Here is an 18,487-nt window from a genome sequence, read left to right on the forward strand (position 1 = left end):
ACACCCCCAACATTTCAATTTAAAAAAAAAAATATTCAAAATATTAAAATTTTAATATGAAATTATTTATAACATGATAAAAAAAAATACTGAGGAAATAATTCAATTCGGGAAATTAGCGTTGTTTTTGTTTTGATTACTTTTAATTTTTTTTTTTTTTTTTTTGTTTTAATAAGCAAAATTTTCTGCTTTTTATTTTCTCCATTTTTCCATCTTTACACTTTCAACTTTCTCCTTCCTTTTCGTTCCCCCCTTTTTTAAATAAGAATGGAAAAGAAAAAGTATAGTGCAACATCCTCTACATTTAAGGAAAAGTTTAGCACTAGTAAATCTTATTTAGATTTGAGCAACAATAGTAAAGTTAATTATAACAAGCAAAAATCAATTAATAATACAAATGAAATATGTGAATTCTTTACTAGTATAACGAATAATCAAAAAGATATAAGCAAAAAATATGAACAACTATTTTCTCTAATCAAAAAGTTCGGAAAGGAAATAAAGTATTTGCTAAACAAAAATGATGAACATAACAATATTCTATCTGACACGAAAGAATGTATTAAAAAAATAAAAGCAAAATTAGGTGATTCTTCTTACAGTGATTTTGAAAATATCGGTAAAAAAAAAAAAAAAAAAAAAAAATGGGAAACAAATTAGTAGTAGATAACAACAATATATATATATTTAAAAAAAAAAAGTTTTTATATAGTAGTGTGCAGGAACATTCATAGGAACGGTTGACTGCAGATATAACAGTAGTATGTTATTTCTAAAAAAAGTAGTTTATTAGTTAATGTACCATACGTCTATTCATCAAAAAAATGATGAGTATTCATACATGTATTATTTGTACTCCCATACATGTATACGTATTACCATGCATAGGTACGTATTAACATACATATGTACGTATTAACATACATATGTACGTATTAACACGCACGTATACTTGTTCCAATTCATGTTGTACGTATTCATATATATGTACATGTGGACTCCTGCATGCATGCCAATCGTGTCGCAAAGTCATGCCTTTTTAAAACAAGGGGACAAACAAAACAAAAAAACTGTTCCTAATTTTTAGAAATAGAATTACTTGAAGATAGAAATAATATTGATGTTTTAGGAAGAATAATAACTTATCTACTGGAAGAAGTTGGATACTACAACAAAAATTCTTATGAATGTAACAAAAAGATAGAAGATTTAAAAAAGTATGTAGGTAATAAGGATGATTATACAAAACTGGAAAGAAAACTAACCTTAAAAAGTGAAGAACTAAAAAAGGAAATGGTAGATAATATGAGTTCTCTTAGAGAAAATCAAGATTTAAAAGTAAAAATAAAAGAAGACAGAAATATTTATAGAAAAGATATACAAAATATGCATCAAAAACTCCTTTATGTTATCTTAAAATTTCTGTTGCGCGATAAAAAATATAAAACACAAAAACAATGTTTTGTTATATGGTTAAATATTATTAAAAATAAAAAAGAAGCAAGGAATAAAATAGTATTTTGTTTTTGTAAAAAGCAGAATTATTTATTATCCTTTTGTTTAAGAAAATTAAGGAGTAACTGTTCTGAAAAATATCTGATAGATAAAATAACGTCCTTCATAGGTATGAATACGTATGGTAATAAAAGTAATAATGAAAATAATAACAACAATAGAAATAACAATAGCATTAATAATATGAGTGCAACAGAACACAGCTACATTATACACGACATGCAAAATGATAAAAAAAATAGTGAGTTTTCTAATTTTGTAAACAGCAAAAAAATGAAAAATAGTGATTTATCTTCCACAAATTATGACCTTGTTAATAATAAATTGAAAAAAAGAAGTGAATCAACACTTTTTTATGAAAAAAATAATAGTTCCATTAGAAGAGGTGACATGTTAAATATGTATGATGCCTCAGAAGACAGTACATCAAGAAAAAGAGATACAACAAAATATTATAACGATGGTGATACTAGGAATAATGGAAATAATGTGTATGATAAAAATGTGTACGATAAAAATGTGTACGATAAAAATGGGTACGATAAAAATGAGTACGATAAAAATGGGTACGATAAAAATGAGTTCGACAAAAATGAGTACGATAAAAATGAGTACGATAAAAATATATACGATAAAAATGAGTACGATAAAAATGAGTACGATAAAAATTTGTACGATAGAAATACGTACGATAGAAATACGTACGATAGAAATACGTACGATAAAAATACGTACGATAAAAATATGCACGGTCAAAATAATGCCTATGATAAAAGTAATTCTTTATATGATTACTGCGGTAGTAGAGAACCAAATGATAATGTAGAAAAGGTGTATGACAAATTTCTTCACAAAATGAAAGAGAAAGCTGACAAAAAAAATGTAGATATATTACATCAAACATTGAAAAAATTAAATACTAAAATTAATGACATTCGGAACACACTAGAAAAGCAAAAGAAGATAAACGAGGAGTTGTGTAAAAACATACCTACGAAAAAAGTTTCTTCAAATTACAAAAATACCGCAGATACCAAATTAAGCGATACAGATTATAATAATTCAATTGAAAGAAATGATTCATTAAGCCTTTTTTCGGAAAAAACATTAAGTGAGTACTTAATGAATAGAAACACATCAAGAAATGTAAGTAGGAATAATAGTTTAAACAAAGGAAATGAAATAAAAAAAACAAGAGAAGATTTTAAAAGAACGAATGAGTATGATAATCGGAAAAAAAAATCAGACATTATATCACAAAAAAAATCTTCTAATAATAACGATGAAAAATGGAACTTAAGTAATAATAAATACTCCAAATATAATTCAATGGATACATTTAGTGTTGACAGTAATTATCTATATCTAAAAGATATCAAAAACAAGGTTCCTAATAATAAATACATAAAAAAAAATGACAGCAACGAAAGCAGATATGTGCCCAATGAAACCACTGCTGCCAATTCTTCCATTACTTCTAATACTGCCAATTCTTTTAAACCCGTAAATACTGCTAACGCTGCAAACGCTACGAGGAATGGAAGTAACAGGAGGAAGGACTTCATAGAAAATAGTAACGATAGCTCATCTCCATCAGATATTAAACTTGTTTTGAGGACTGGTGGGGGGTTCAGAAAATTGAGCGAGCATGACCAAAAAAATTATATGGAAAAATTAAATTACTTGAACGATAATAATTTGTTAGGTTATGAAACAAATTTGAACATTAAAATAAAAGGGCACCCCTTTATACATAATATACCAAACAATAATCGAAATGTGCATAAGAAGGAAAAAAGACATAGATCTCTTTCTAAGTTCTATAATATGCATTAAAAGCTATGACTTCATTTGGAAGCAATTCTTTTTTTTTATTCTTCATTGTCGAAATTTAACAATGATACATGAACAAGTTTCGCTTATCATGTAAGTGGAAACATTTTAGTTGTAATTCGTTATTACCCGTGTTTTAATAATATTTTATTGCGGCTTGATTTCTTTTTTTTTTTTTTTTGTTGTTATTCTTTTTTTAAATAATTTGACTACGCTTTATTTAGCAAAGTGCATATATAAGCATACGTACATGCATACGTACATGCATACGTACATACATACGTACATGCATACGTACATGCATACGTACATACATACGTACATACATGCGTACATACATGCGTACATACATGCGTACATACATGCGTACATACATGCATATATATATGCTTTTCACTCGTACATCTCAGTGTCACCAATTTTTCTGTTAGCATTTTTAATTTTTTTTCGCATTTTTTCATGTACAATATTATATAAATACATTACATGATTACCCATGTGCAACCTTTTTAATTGCACTTTTGAAAAACGCAAGTCAATCGTTAGAGGAATTGTAAATGATGAATAAAATGTAATACAAAAATATATTGGAAAAATGCAACAGAAAAATGATCAGGTTTTCTCGAAATTAATTTATATGTATTACATATATTCGCATATGCATGTATAAACAAATATTGCTGTAGTTAAGTTTTCTCTTGGTCACAGGTGCACTGCTTTCAAAATATACGAGCACTTAAATTAGAGGAAGCAGCATTCTTTAGTATTCTTCCTTATTTTTTTCCCTATTTTTTACTTTTAAGTGTATCAAATAGGCTAATACAGTACGGAGAAAATGTTTTTTAAAAGCAATTTTATGGGCATTGGTTGTTTTTATCAAATTTTACTACGTAAGATATGAAATGTTTTATATGGAAGTGTAAAAATAAAGCTATTACCTTTTAAGTATGGTAAGCTTATTTATGTATTATGCGTGTATGTATGTATTATGTATGTACGCATGTATGTATTATGTATGTATATATACATGTAATTTATGTACATGTTTATACGTACCTTCCCATGCCCACTTCAGCATGTACAATAATCAGCCAACATCAGTTGTTACATATACCGTGATATGTGCATACGGATTTTAGTAAATGTCCAGTTGTTCACGTGACAAACAAAAATTTAGAGAATAATTCATGGAACATTCGCAGTATTGGTAATATTTTGAGAACAAATATTACCAGAAAAAATGAAGGAAAGTGTAAAAAAAAAATTTATTTATGAAAATGAGAAAATATATGTAATATATGACGAAATTTATGATACTTATAGAAAAGAAAAAAGGGGAAGGAATTATTACCAGAAAATTATAAGATATCCAAACCCATTAGTATTAATTGTAAGAGTATTAACTGAACTATATAACCTGAAAGATAAAGTCGAATATATTTCTTGTAGTTCTTATGAAATAATAAAACCATATAGTTATTTTAATGGAGAAAAAAAGAGTATTTATGAAACATTATTTCTAATATATTCAATGAATAATAAAAATGATTTACAAATGGAAAATAGTTATATGACAATTGACAGTGATGTATGTAACGGCGATAGGATTATACCCTCAAAAAATATAGCTATTGGTGTTCATATGGACATAAGGTTATTTCACATTTTAAGCGAATTTCATGATATATACGAATATTTTTTGTTTCTTTATAAAAACTGTTATGAAAATTATACTCGTCAATTTTTTATAAATAGTAATTATAATATACTAAAAGGTTACATAAAATTATATTATATGACCAATTATATCAATAAAAAGTTTAGGAATATATCTTTCGATACGATACTAAACAAGTTCATTAAATTATTGAATATATTCATTCAGGGTGATAAAAATTATCTAGAAATAGAATATATAATTTTTTATGTGTATTTTTATGTGTTTTTAAATATTCCTATGCCCATATATCCTTGGGATGATAATAGTAGAAATGATATATTAAGTAGAAAAATATTGAAAGATGGAAATATTAATACGATTATTAGTCAAGTCCAAAGTAGTAAAAATAATTTCTTTTCCTATATTATAAACAATTCAACAATAGACACAAATGGTTATTATGAAACGTGTGATTTTAATATAGCCATATTGCTCATTAATGAAAAAGAAGTAAAAAATAGTGCTTTAATAAATGGTGATAGTAGTGAAAATGTTCCTAATAAAAAACAATATAATTTTTTTTTTGAGAAGAAAGATAAATATATTAATTTGAATGAATATATCTTGTATAAAAATATAGGTTATAATTCTTTAAAACAATTTTACAAACCGCATTTTTATTATTTAACCATTTTGAAAAAAATGTTTGTATTTCACAATAAAATGAAAATCATGCAATATTTTTTCCATGAATCAGCAATTCGAGTAGTTGATATGGACAAATACTACAAATATTACGTTAAAGGGGGTTAGTCACTCATATGTGCATTTTGTATAGTTTGTCCATACACGCATATTACAGGTATGCCATTGTAGTGTGTCTTGTGTACATACCATTTTTCAGTTATCACGTTTTTTTTTCGTTTTTATCCCTCTCATATATATATACGAGCATATATGTAATCATGCGTCTTAACTTTTTTCCCCTTTTTCTACTAAATTAACTCCCAATTATGTATAACTTGTTTAATTCTTTGATCCAGTGGAACGAATTAAAGAAAAAAAATTTCGTGCTGGTGCTATTTCTATGGCTGGACGTTCTTAATTTATGGATTATCTTTCGATTCGTAGTAACAACTGTGATGATGATGAAAATTCCTGCATCTTTTTTGTCGTTACGTGGTTATTGCTCTGTTCATCTGTCTATTTATAACTGTTACGTCCTATTTATTTTTACTCTTTAGTTTTACCTTTCTGCTCCCTCTTTCTTTTCTCTCCTTTTGTTTTCACCCTTACGTTTTGCTAGTTGTATTGCTTCAGTTCGCACGTTGCGCCTCTATGCTCACACAACTTATAGCGGTATAAGAACATATTCTATATGTAGCAGACTTCTAAAAGGACATGAGAATTTTTTTTATGTACTGTTGCTTGTCCGTGTAAGTTAAAGAATCAAAATATTTGATATTTATACTTCTCACATTGTATCCATATAATTTTAAGTGGTTCAATACAATTTTTGAGTCTCCTAGTTCCCTATTTATTTCATTCCTAGTAGTATCTTGAGTTAACATAAGAACTTGTCTTTTATTTTTTATCAAAATGTCTAAAATGTATGGGTTATAGGTATCAACTGAAACATGGTGATCAATTTGTAATTCATCTAATATTTTAGAAACAGATGATATAATTTTTGAGAAGGAGTACATATTTTCCTTTCTATTTAAAAAAAAAACTTTTACACATTCTAAAACACAGAATTTGGGTAAATCATATTCCATCCATTTAAATTGTATCATATGAGATAGCCACAACATGCAAACTTGTTTTTTTCTTTTTTCCCAATAAGTAGTTTTTCCTATTTTTCTCCATACAAATGAAAAGAAATATGTATTTATATGATATAAATTTGATAATACCAATGCATATGATATATTAATTGAAGTTTCTTCATCGATGTCATCAATATAATCCTCTAAATAGTTTAATGATTCTATTATGCACTCATTAATTGATTTATGAGTGAAGTTAAAAAAAGATAAGCACTCCAATAAAACAGAAATATCTCTTAATGGTAAAATTGCTTCCTTTCTATGTATGTATAAATAATGAAAATAGGGTCTAAATTTTTCCGCACTTAAAATAAGGCATTTTTCAAAAAATAAATTCATCCTTTTGAATGATCTTAAAATTAGGTAAATATGTTCATACGAAAATTTTTCAAAATTGTTCTCTACTATTTTAGATATATGGAAAAATATTCTGTCATGTTCCAATGCAAAAATCCGATGCTTTGAAAAAGCATCAGCTATTAAGCTCAAGTTGGATGGACATAAATACTGGGTATAGTAATAAACAACCTTTTCAGATGTTTTGAAAAATTCGAAATTATACACATAAATGTTTTTATATATTTCCAAGCTTTTAATGAATAATTCAATGTTTAAAAAAATAGGGGAACAATACCAAGTCATGTTATTCTCTTTTCCCCTGACACTTTGTGTATTTTCGTTAAAATATTTTGGGTAACTTCTTCCTTCTTTTACGTCCATTTGGTTTGACTTTTCAGACAAACTGCTTCTTTCTTCTACTTCTAGTTCTACCTCTACATCTTCCTGTCGCACTTGGCTATTTTTCTGCTGCGAACATTTTTCATCTAACATTTTTTTATTGCAATATTTTACCCACTGAGAATTGTCTTTATTATTGTAACGGTCATTATTATCACAGTCCTTACTGCCATCATAATTTATCCCTTTCCCATGCAATATCATCCTTTTCATGGGTGTGGATAAGTAACGGCTTGTTGATATGAACTCTAATGAATGTAAATTCCTATTTATGTTAAAAAATGCCAATATATCTTCTATACATATAGGATAATTCATATCATACTTGTAATTCATATATGTATAACTACTTAGCTGCTCTTGGTGTTGCTCATATATGGACCGTTCATTCATAGGAATAAAGTTATTCAACAAAATGGAGTTTATTAACTTATTATATATATCTAGGCTATAATAACCAGCCCATATATATGTATTAAAACATTGCAGTAACAACTGAATAACAGAAGTGATGTAAGAAATTTTATGGCAACTCTTAAATTGTTCTTTAATATAAATATCAAATTTTTTTAAAGGGTTAACAAACGAATTAAACAAAAGGAAATGTTTATAATTTAATTCTTTAAGTGATATCAAGATATGGCAAATAGATACAACATCAAAATGTTTTCTGTTTTTATAAATATCATCAATTAGTACTGCAAACCTTTCATCTAGCACAATAATTTCTTCCATTTTTTTATTTTGTTGAAATTTATTTTCATTTTCTAATAATTGTTTATTATTTAATATATCAAATATATGTTCATATCTTTTTATTAAATTATTTTCTATTTTGTCCATACCTGATTCATTCATTTCTTTGTACAGGTTACTCTTGTTACTGTGTGTTAATGAACCGCTACTATTACTAGAACTGATTTCTGGATTTATTTTTCTATTAACGTTGTCATCTACTGTATGTTCCTCTTCTTCTGGTTTAACAAAATATGTATATTTATTATTAATGGTAGACTTACTCAATTCATCATGTTCTATTCTTCCTTTTTTCTCTTCAACAACAAGCCCAGCTAGCATACGTATAGCTGTTATTAAATTTTGTAAAAATAAAGCCCCCCTATGAGTAATAAGAATAGATAGTACATCTTCATACGTTTGACATTTCAGTATTTTCTTATCCATTTGTAAACATATTTCGTTTATGTATATCATTGAATTGGTTTCATCAAGAATTTTTTCTAATGAACTCCTTTCAGTCGTCTCATATGAGTGTAATCCTTTTTTTCCTTCTACATTATCTTCATTTTGAAAGGTAAACTTTTTATTATATTCTATGTGTTGGTATTGTGCCGTTACAAAACTTCTACTGCTACTAATAAGACGTGAAGTAACATTCGCAATTTTGTATTTTTTATCTGCTCTAACCATAACACAGGGGTGATTATACCCAGGTAATCGCTCTAAGATATTTATGCATACTCGTTTGGTGGTTTCCCTATTTCTTTGTTTTGGACTACGCGCACGGCTAATTACATCATTTTTATTTTTTGTAGAAAAAAAAAAAATCCATTTATGCCTGAATAAGACAAATAATTTGTTCTTCCTATATTCAATTAACTGGAATAACAAATTTTTGAACATTTAAAACCAGTTTTAAAAGTCAAATACACATAATAAAGGACATAAAAAAAAAAAGCAAAAATGTTATGTATGTTTCATTTATTTGAACAGAACTTAGCATTTTTACTTTACTTCTCTCTTTTCTTTCTTTTCATAATATCAAGCATACAAAGTGAAGAGCATATAAACATTTAGCACTTTCGTTATTTTTTTAAAAAATGATTCTTCTTTTTTCATCAAAATATAAAAATTTGACTTCCTTTTTTACTTTATAAGAAAGGGCAAGGTAAAAAAAAAAAAAATAAAAAAAAATAAATAAAAAATGAGAAAAAAAATTACTGCTCCTTATTACGCTTTTTCGTGTTGCACCTTATCACAAATTTAAGTTATATTATGCTGTGCCTACGCGTGGAATGGCAAGCAAGCATTATAATTGTATGCCGTTATTTAGTCGAAAGTTAACCCTAAAAAGGTTTCATATGTATATATATATATATTTATATATATATGCGTGCACAAATATGAAGATTCGAATCGTAATATGATTCGTGTTCCTAGGGGCGAAATTTGCTGCAACTTTTTTTTTTTTATTACAAAGTGTATAATATTTATAGTTATGTTCCTCAAAATGAGCTCCTCACTTTTCAGAAGTGCTAATTAGTTCACTGTTATGCTGTTCCTTTTTTTTTTTTTTAGTTATACTTCATTTTTCTTTCTTTTTTTTATATGTTTGATTTCTATTGGAACCGATTTTCTGCCTTTAAATATATCTGCATATTCACTGTTGTGGGACATCCTTTTTTCCCCTCTTTCTTTTAAAAAATTTCCACAGATTTTTTAGTATCTCGTAAATATAATCTGACTTTTTTTTTTTTTTCATCGCTCCTTAAAAAATAGATTACAATTTGACTAATTTGTGTGTATAGGATACCTTTCGCGCTTGGGCGTATTTGTAGCTGTATCTTGGACGTTGTTCCGTTTTGTTTGCTTCTGACATATACATATGTATGTTTATTTGTATAATTATATAATTTTATGTATTCATCTGTGTATACGTTAAGTTTTCTCTATCCTTAGTTGGCGTAACTTCTGTAGTATAATGTACCCATAAGCGGTTTAAAAAGAATATAAAATTTGTTCATCCGATGATGTATTCACAAAATTTCAAGAATGTAAAGTTTATTTCGAGAAGATTTATAACCTTATGTTCTCAAAGAATCCAGAGCAGCTTAAAAGATGTAGACAATGAAACACTGAACTTGTTGTCGCATTATAAAAGTAGGAATAGTATAAATTTATCAGTACGTAATAATGTAATACCTAACTATTTGAAAGAATATTTGATAAGTGATTTAAATAAGAACCTCTATTTAGATATAGACCATTTTAAAATGATTGAAGAGAGTATATTAAATTCATTTAATTTAGAAAAAAAATACTGGGGATGTCTATTCAGAAGTAGTAATTACAGTGATAGTAATAATAACGAAGTTGATGATTATTTCCTTTTGAAATTATTTAGAAGTTTTGTAAATTCTAAAAATAAAATAATGCATATAAGTTTTTCTCTATCAGATGCAGAAGAAAAATGTGAAAAGGGAACATGTAAAAATCCATCCATAATAGACGATTTTTACAATACAGTATACATAAAAAATAAGGATCAAATAGACTATATGGAAATAAAAAAACAGTATGACGATTTTAGTCCGAATTTAATATATATAGATGAAACTAATAATCCTTATAGTATGAATTATGAATTCATTAACAACTTGAAAAATAGAAATAATTGTATTATAATAACAAATATAAGTAATAAGGCAAATATTATATCTCAGAATCTTATTCCTTCACCTTTTAACCACTCAGATATTGTATTCACTTTTTTGAATGAAAATATGCGAGCATATAATTGTTATATAATTATGTATAAAAAAGGATATAAGAATATTAACGAGGAAGGGAAATTAATCTCTTATGAGTTTGGTGAAAAATTGAAAAAGACATTTTCTCAAAATTATGTAAATAATACTATATTTTCGTTAGCTACTTCATTTAAATTTATGAGAAATACCGAATTTAAAGAATATGTAATGCAGTCAAATAAAAATACATCTATATTGTCTACCTATATTAACAAAAAATATTTTAATTTGCATTATTCTAAAAACAGTAATTTTTTAAATTTATGTTCTTCTAATTCCAATTTTAATATTCAAGAATTTCATACATTCTGTAAACATTTACAAATATTTTTTGATATTATAAGTCCATTTCCTTGTAATCAAAAATCATTTAACATAGGATCAAATTATTTAACGAGTTTAGGCTTACTAGAAAACGACATGAAAGTAGTAACAAATTTTATAAATCAGTCCATTTCCTTATATTTTCACTTAAAACAAAATGCTATAAATTCAAATACCCAATTTGCAGAATACATAAAAAACGGATACACGTCCTCTGACATGTTGTCTCTTTCGAATGATATTTTTTGTTTCATTTCTTCATTTCCGTCACCTCACAGTAATTAGTATTGCTTTGATCGTACCTGTTTTATTACGTATTGCGGCATATAATGGCACAACTTTGTTTAGGCTTCCCGCGATTGAAGTAGCACGCATACGTACATAAACGTACGCGGGTGTGTATATGCATACACATGGGTCCATGTAAATTTCTCTTTTTCATCATTTTTTATTAATATGGGATACATTAAAAAAAAAAATGGACAAACAACATAATGCTGTATTCTTTGAATAAAATAAAAAATGTCCAAGTAAAAAGCGCTCTATGGAATGAAATACATCAACATGTGTGTATGTATGTATGTATGTATATATGTATGTATTAGGAAAATATGAAATAAAAACAAAACATTTGATATCTGGATAAATTAAATGAAGACACTAGTAAACACCTATTCCGAAAAAAAATATTTCAGATTTTTAATTCATGTGAAACATGATGTATTAGCTTGATAAATAAAGCGCACCTTTTTCTTAGTTAACAGAAAAAATGTATAAAGACGTTTGTACGTGCCTAGCTAAATATGCATAACGTGAACAATGCTCAAAAGAAAAAATGTAACTTCAGCGTTATTTGTTGCCAAATAAATAATTTATCTTTTCTCAAAAAAAATTTGCTGAACAGATAAGAATTTACGTTAACGCTGTTCTTAATTTAAAAAAAAAAAAAAAAAATTTGAATTAAAAATAATTTTATATAACCAAATATAAAAAAGCTGTCTGAATATCACATAAAAAAAGAAGGTTTTTCTCTTTGATCTTCGAGTCGACTTAAATAAATAAAAAAAAAAAAAAAAAAAAAAATACACATATGTATATACATGTATATATGTACATATATATACATATATTCTTTTCTTGTCAAAACGCTCAACAGTTGAAGAAGGAGAGCACTGGTTTTATTAAAATAAGGTATGCTTTATTATAATTTAGAAGAAATTATATATATATATATATATTATATATATAATATATATATACATATATATAATACACATATACAATACGTAATTGTGTGTATGTTATATAATGCCGACATTATGTCAGAGCAAAGTTCAGCTTCTTTTTTTTCTCTCCACTCGATCGCCTTTCTGCCTAGCTAGCTGCACAGATTTATATTCTGAATAAAGAAAAACACAAATACATGAACAGTAACACTTTCGGGAGAAATTACAGATATAAACTGAAAAGTATGGCAAGTGTGCATACATAATATATATATATATATATATATATATATATATATATATATTTTGTATATAACTGTAGATTTTCGTACACATGAATGCAAAAACAATTCTACTTGTCGCTGCTTTGTTTTGTTGCACTGCGCTTTATCAAGTGTCCGTATATACTTCTTTTCTTTTTTACCGTTAACTGAAAATCCCTTTGTTTGTATCTTGCCATTTTCCTTCCAATTAGCTCTCCAAAGTTTTCTTGACTTGTCATAGTAAACTCCTTTTCGAGCTTCGAACGATGCAACAACACCATCTATCTCAAGATCATAATATCCAGTTCTTTTTTTTGGCCTTGAATTTATAGATGTATTTAAATTTTTTATTTTATAATTTTCTTTTTTTTTACCACAAATTTTTTTAACCTTTTTTGGAATTGTATTAGTTTCATTTCCTGTATTGGTTCTATCAGCATTATTTGTTACATTCCCAGTATTTGTTTCATTCCCCTTGCTTCCTTTACTTGATGCAGTTGTATTATAGTCCCTATTTATTGCTTCCCCATTATGTTCACTACACAATGTATCACACATACTGACAATGTGGGAAGGAATTTCCATTGCTTGTATAATATATGATTTTTGTTTTTGATTTTCTAGAATATCTAATGAACTTAAAAACTTTTTAATATCCATGGACTTATTAAAATTCTTCATATACCATGGTTGTATAAATTCGTTCATATTAACATAAATGTCTGAACTCTTTTCATATGTGTAGTCAGAATATTTCATACAATTATGTGTAAATATAAAAGGCTTGTAAAATGGTTCGTGCACTTTTCTTAATTCATCGAGTTCCTCTATAATTATTTTCAACATAAGAAAATTTAAATGTTTAATAGTTTCTATGCTTAATGATCTAAATATTAAAATATAAATTTTTAATTCTTCAATACTTAAAGCCATAATTTTCCTCCAATGAAAAAAAAAATTTGATTCATATTCTCCCCAAATAGGTACTTTTTTACGAATTTCTAATAATAAATCATAACAATTAATTTGATTTTGTAAAAATATTTCCGCATATACTCTTTTTTCAGTAATATTATTTAGTTCTCTATGTCTTTTTAGTTCTTTCTTAAACTTTTTTTTAATATTAGAAAAAGTGTTCGTTCCTTTTAACATATAAAAAATACTGTTTTTTCTTTCCAACATTTTCTCGTTTACGTTGTTCTCTTCTCTTTTTATATCCTCATCCCCCTTATCCTTTTTTAACCTTATGGTACCACCACATACTACGTCGTTACCTCTTATAACGCTATTATCACATACTATGTTGTTATCATTCTTCAGGTTTTCATCATTCACCATGTTGTTATCACTTTCTACATTACTTATGGAATCCTCAGTAACATCTACATCATTATTTTTATGAATACCTTTTTCACTTTTCTTTTTTTTGAAAAATTCTTCATTTCCATCTTCACTCTCAACCTCTGTATTATTTCCTCCCTTATTTATTATGTAATCTTTAAGAGTACTCTCTCTAGAATACAAATGATTTAAATCATTAGTAACAAATGTGCTATTAATACTGTTTTGGGTATTAAAATTAGTACTACTTTTTATGCTGCACATATTATTATACGTTTTGTCATTATTAATTTTGTTATTCATATTATGATTTGATTGTTCTGTTTCTGGAAATTCAACACCACTTGTTTCTTTTACTTTCTCCATATGATCTAATCTAATTGTATTATCTAAAATGTATGGATTATTCGCATCATTTGTTTCTTGTTCTAGTAATTTCAATGTTTCATAATTTTCCTTTTCATTTATTACATTTATGTCTTCTTTATTATGGTTAGCTGCATTTACAAGGTCATTTGACCTGTTTCTATTTTCATCAAGGAGGAAGATGTTAGAAACATAGTTTGCATTTGGTTTAAGCATTTCACTGGAATTCAAATAATCAATGCCATTGGTGCTGTTATTACTACCGTTAGCGCTATTACCATCGTTGCCGCTAATACTGCCGCTGCTGCTAATACTATCGTTGCTATTATTACTACCATTGTCGTTATAACTACTACTACAACTTCTATTAGTATTGGTATCATTTCTCATCTGCCTTCTATCAGTTGCTCCGTTGTTATCCACACTATTCTCCTTAGTCCCCTCTGAACTGTTACCATTTCGTAGATTACCCCCTTCTCTCTCTCCTTCCTTTTTCTGCCTATCATATAAATAGTAGACATTATTTTTTTGTATTGTTTGTGTTCTTTTTCCGATTGCTATTTTTCGTTTATCTTCGCTCTCAAGTATCATAGCAGAGCTGTTACATATGTTATACTCATTTAATGCACTACCATTTCTAATTATTTTCCCTTTTTCATTCATATCATTTTTATCTGTGCATTCTGAGCTCATAATACTACTCTCGTCATTCTTCTTTTTGTCCATTATTATACTGTGGAAGTATTTTCACCTTACATAACCTACTTTTATTCTTTTGTTGTATATAACTTTAAAATTGGAACTAATTGTATAAGTGTACTGTAGATCTCTTCCTTTATATTATTGTTACAACTGTTAACTACGCAAGAGTTATTTACGCATTTGATTTAATACCTTGCTTACATATATGCACACATTTATGCACACATATAAGCATACATATAAACATATACATACCTAAACACACATATAAGTGAGCTCTTTCTTTAACGTAATAACCTCTATATGACAGAAATGACAAGGACTTTCCCTTTTTATATAAAAAGACATATTATCGAATAATATGCAGTAAAAAATTTACGTGCACAAGCATTATAGGCGATTATAGACGATGTACATATAAATACACATATACAAACATATGCTTACATACATACATATACATGTATGCATATATATATATATATGTTAAAAGGTAAAATTCGTTAAAGCTTGGTAAGAGGTTGATTGTGCAAATCTTAAAATAAAAAAGGATTAAAACAAAGAGATTTCACTATATATTGAACAAAAAATAATACATAAAAATGCAAATTTAAAAAAAAAAAAAAAAGTAGAATAAAAAGAACAGTTAAAAATAGCAGAAGTGTCTTTCAAACAAAAGTTAAGCTTACTTAACACATAATTAGTTGGAAGTGTGTTATTAAAGAAATAAGTTTATAATATCATCATATCATTTTCGCAATATTTTACACGTAGTGGACTTTATTAAGTATTCAGAAAAAAAAGCAGAATAAAATAAATAAAAACACAAATAAATAAGCAGATGAGTCGCAGATGAACTGGTAGATAGATAAGCATACAGATAAACAGATGAATATACAAATACATAAGCAGATATATGAACAAATAAATAACTAAATAAAGGAACAAATAAATAATCAAATAGAGGAATAAATACGCAAAAAAAAAAATAAAATAATAAAATAAATAAATAATAAATGACTAAATGGGCAAATAAATGAGCAAATGAATAAGTAGAAAAAAGCATCTATGGTGTTTTATATAACATCGGAGTTTTTTATTGCTTTATTTCAAATTACACAATACGAGTAAACTGAAGATGTGATAAAGGCTTAAAAAAAATTTCCAAACAAGCGATAGTACTAATATACTACATATATATACACCCATACATATACATACATATATACATACATATATACATACATATATACATACACACACATACGTACACATACACACACATACATATACATACTCATATTATTATATAAGTTGTGTTAGAAGAGTAAATATTTAATACATACCCAACACCATTCAAACATTAAAACGTTCTGATATTCGCAATCTGCATTATGTCCCCTACTTCTGTAAAGAAGTCAATTCTTCATATTAATGTTCTTCATTTAATTATAGTTTTTATAATACAACTTTTTACTTTTAGGCTGTCTGATTATGGCACATTCACAAATTATTGCTCGAGTTGTGCGTTTTTTTTATATGTTATATTAACATTTTATATAAATTTAAAAATGATGTTTTTAGCATATTTTTACACAAATATAAGTTTAAATAAAAAAAAATAAAATAATAATAATAAAATAATATAATGAAATTACTACGTTAAATTTTAAATATAAAAAAATTAATTTTACCTAATTGTTACAAATCTATGTGCACGTAGCCAAATGATGATAAATTTTTATATAGAGAAAATGTAATATATATGTATTTGCAAAAAAAAAAAAAGTAAAAAAGAAAAAAAAATGTACGTTATGTATATTTATTGTTAAACAAATTTCGAAAAATCGACTACTAATTTGTAATTTTTTTCCTTTTTAAATAAATGAAATAAGTGATATAATAACTATTTTTCCGGGAATAGAATTCCCATAGCAGAAAAAACTCATTACTTGCTATATATTATTGCGAATTCACATTTCATTCTTTCTTTTATAATACAGTTGCTATTTATTTAAAATATTAGGGGCGAAGCAAAAAATGGGGAATAATATATATATGTGTACACTATATGTATTACATATGCAGCTTTTTTTTTTTTTTTTTTCAAATTTTAAAATAAAAGGAAAAACCATTTTACCTTTTGGAAAAACAGAAGAGAATTTTTACCAAAATTCCAAAAAATTATATGATAATTAACAAAAAATTTTGTAATTGATTTTGCTTATTTTTCACTCATTTTTCTCACACAGAACTTTTTCCCATTTTTCCTATTTTCCCTTTTTTATTTTAAGTAGCCCTTTTGCCTTTTTTACACAAACATTAAAACGATGAGGACGATTTCATAATTCACATATAAAAAAAAAAAAATTATTTGGAGAATAATTTAAGTGTGCTTAATTTTTAATTTGTCAGATTTTATTGCTTATTCGAATCGTCAGGCTTTTCATATATAGACAAAGGCATATCGTAAGTATGTGTGTATATATATATTCATAATTGCAAAAAATTAACAGCATGTACCATTCAGGCTCCACATTAAACATAGTAACAAATAAGCATAAGAATATAAAGTGCTGAATATAAGAGCGATATATTATTATTCACACGTTTCCCAAGTGAGCTAATAAAAACAACATTTCTTCATAATTATAATATATGTGCTCATGAACATACATATATGTAAACATAGGTGTAATAAACTTTTTAATTCATTTTATATTTTGCATGGCCCCTTTGTTAAATTCCATATAATTAAATTAAGCACTCGATAAAAAGGTAAATACTGGGTAGCGTTTTTTTTTAAGAGTTCTCGAAAAGTGCAATTTTACTCTTAGGGTTTATATACCCATGCGTACACAAGTAGGTACGCTAATATCAGTTTATATACATATATACACACATTTTCCTGAAAATATGCTAAGGCAAGAACAATGTCACATATTTGTTTGAACAATGCTTGAGGTGTACATTTTTTAAAGTCATGGTTTTTGTTCTTTTCTCTCTCTCATATAGGGGTATATAAATTATAAACTACCCATCCAATTAGAGAAAAAAAAGGCTAATTTATACGTTAATTTCCTTATTTTTATTAAAAAATATGATTCAGGGTTATATATATATGTAGCACCGTATAACGTTG

General features: G+C 26.5%; 5 protein-coding genes across 5 annotated transcripts; 3 read left to right on the forward strand and 2 right to left on the reverse strand.

The window, feature by feature from the left end:
- Nucleotides 1-267: 267 nt before the first annotated feature.
- MKS88_004523 (uncharacterized protein) lies at nucleotides 268-3,351 on the forward strand (the record flags this gene model as incomplete). Its single annotated transcript, XM_067217706.1, has 2 exons — nucleotides 268-619; nucleotides 1,088-3,351. 2 exons carry the CDS (start codon nucleotides 268-270, stop codon nucleotides 3,349-3,351), a joined length of 2,616 nt encoding a protein of 871 aa, XP_067072107.1.
- Nucleotides 3,352-4,588: 1,237 nt separating this feature from the next.
- MKS88_004524 (uncharacterized protein) lies at nucleotides 4,589-5,821 on the forward strand (the record flags this gene model as incomplete). The annotated part of the gene is made up of 1 exon (XM_067217707.1): nucleotides 4,589-5,821. One exon carries the CDS (start codon nucleotides 4,589-4,591, stop codon nucleotides 5,819-5,821), a length of 1,233 nt encoding a protein of 410 aa, XP_067072108.1.
- Nucleotides 5,822-6,399: 578 nt separating this feature from the next.
- Nucleotides 6,400-9,216, reverse strand: MKS88_004525 (uncharacterized protein; the record flags this gene model as incomplete). Its single annotated transcript, XM_067217708.1, has 1 exon — nucleotides 6,400-9,216. One exon carries the CDS (start codon nucleotides 9,214-9,216, stop codon nucleotides 6,400-6,402), a length of 2,817 nt encoding a protein of 938 aa, XP_067072109.1.
- Nucleotides 9,217-10,340: 1,124 nt separating this feature from the next.
- MKS88_004526 (serine hydroxymethyltransferase) lies at nucleotides 10,341-11,732 on the forward strand (the record flags this gene model as incomplete). Its single annotated transcript, XM_067217709.1, has 1 exon — nucleotides 10,341-11,732. One exon carries the CDS (start codon nucleotides 10,341-10,343, stop codon nucleotides 11,730-11,732), a length of 1,392 nt encoding a protein of 463 aa, XP_067072110.1.
- Nucleotides 11,733-12,781: 1,049 nt separating this feature from the next.
- MKS88_004527 (AP2 domain transcription factor) lies at nucleotides 12,782-15,369 on the reverse strand (the record flags this gene model as incomplete). The annotated part of the gene is made up of 2 exons (XM_067217710.1): nucleotides 12,782-12,846; nucleotides 13,098-15,369. 2 exons carry the CDS (start codon nucleotides 15,367-15,369, stop codon nucleotides 12,782-12,784), a joined length of 2,337 nt encoding a protein of 778 aa, XP_067072111.1.
- Between the last annotated feature and the right edge of the window lie 3,118 nt (nucleotides 15,370-18,487).

The sequence above is a fragment of the Plasmodium brasilianum genome, chromosome 12, assembly GCF_023973825.1.
Source record: "Plasmodium brasilianum strain Bolivian I chromosome 12, whole genome shotgun sequence".
Taxonomy (NCBI): Eukaryota; Apicomplexa; class Aconoidasida; order Haemosporida; family Plasmodiidae; genus Plasmodium; species Plasmodium brasilianum.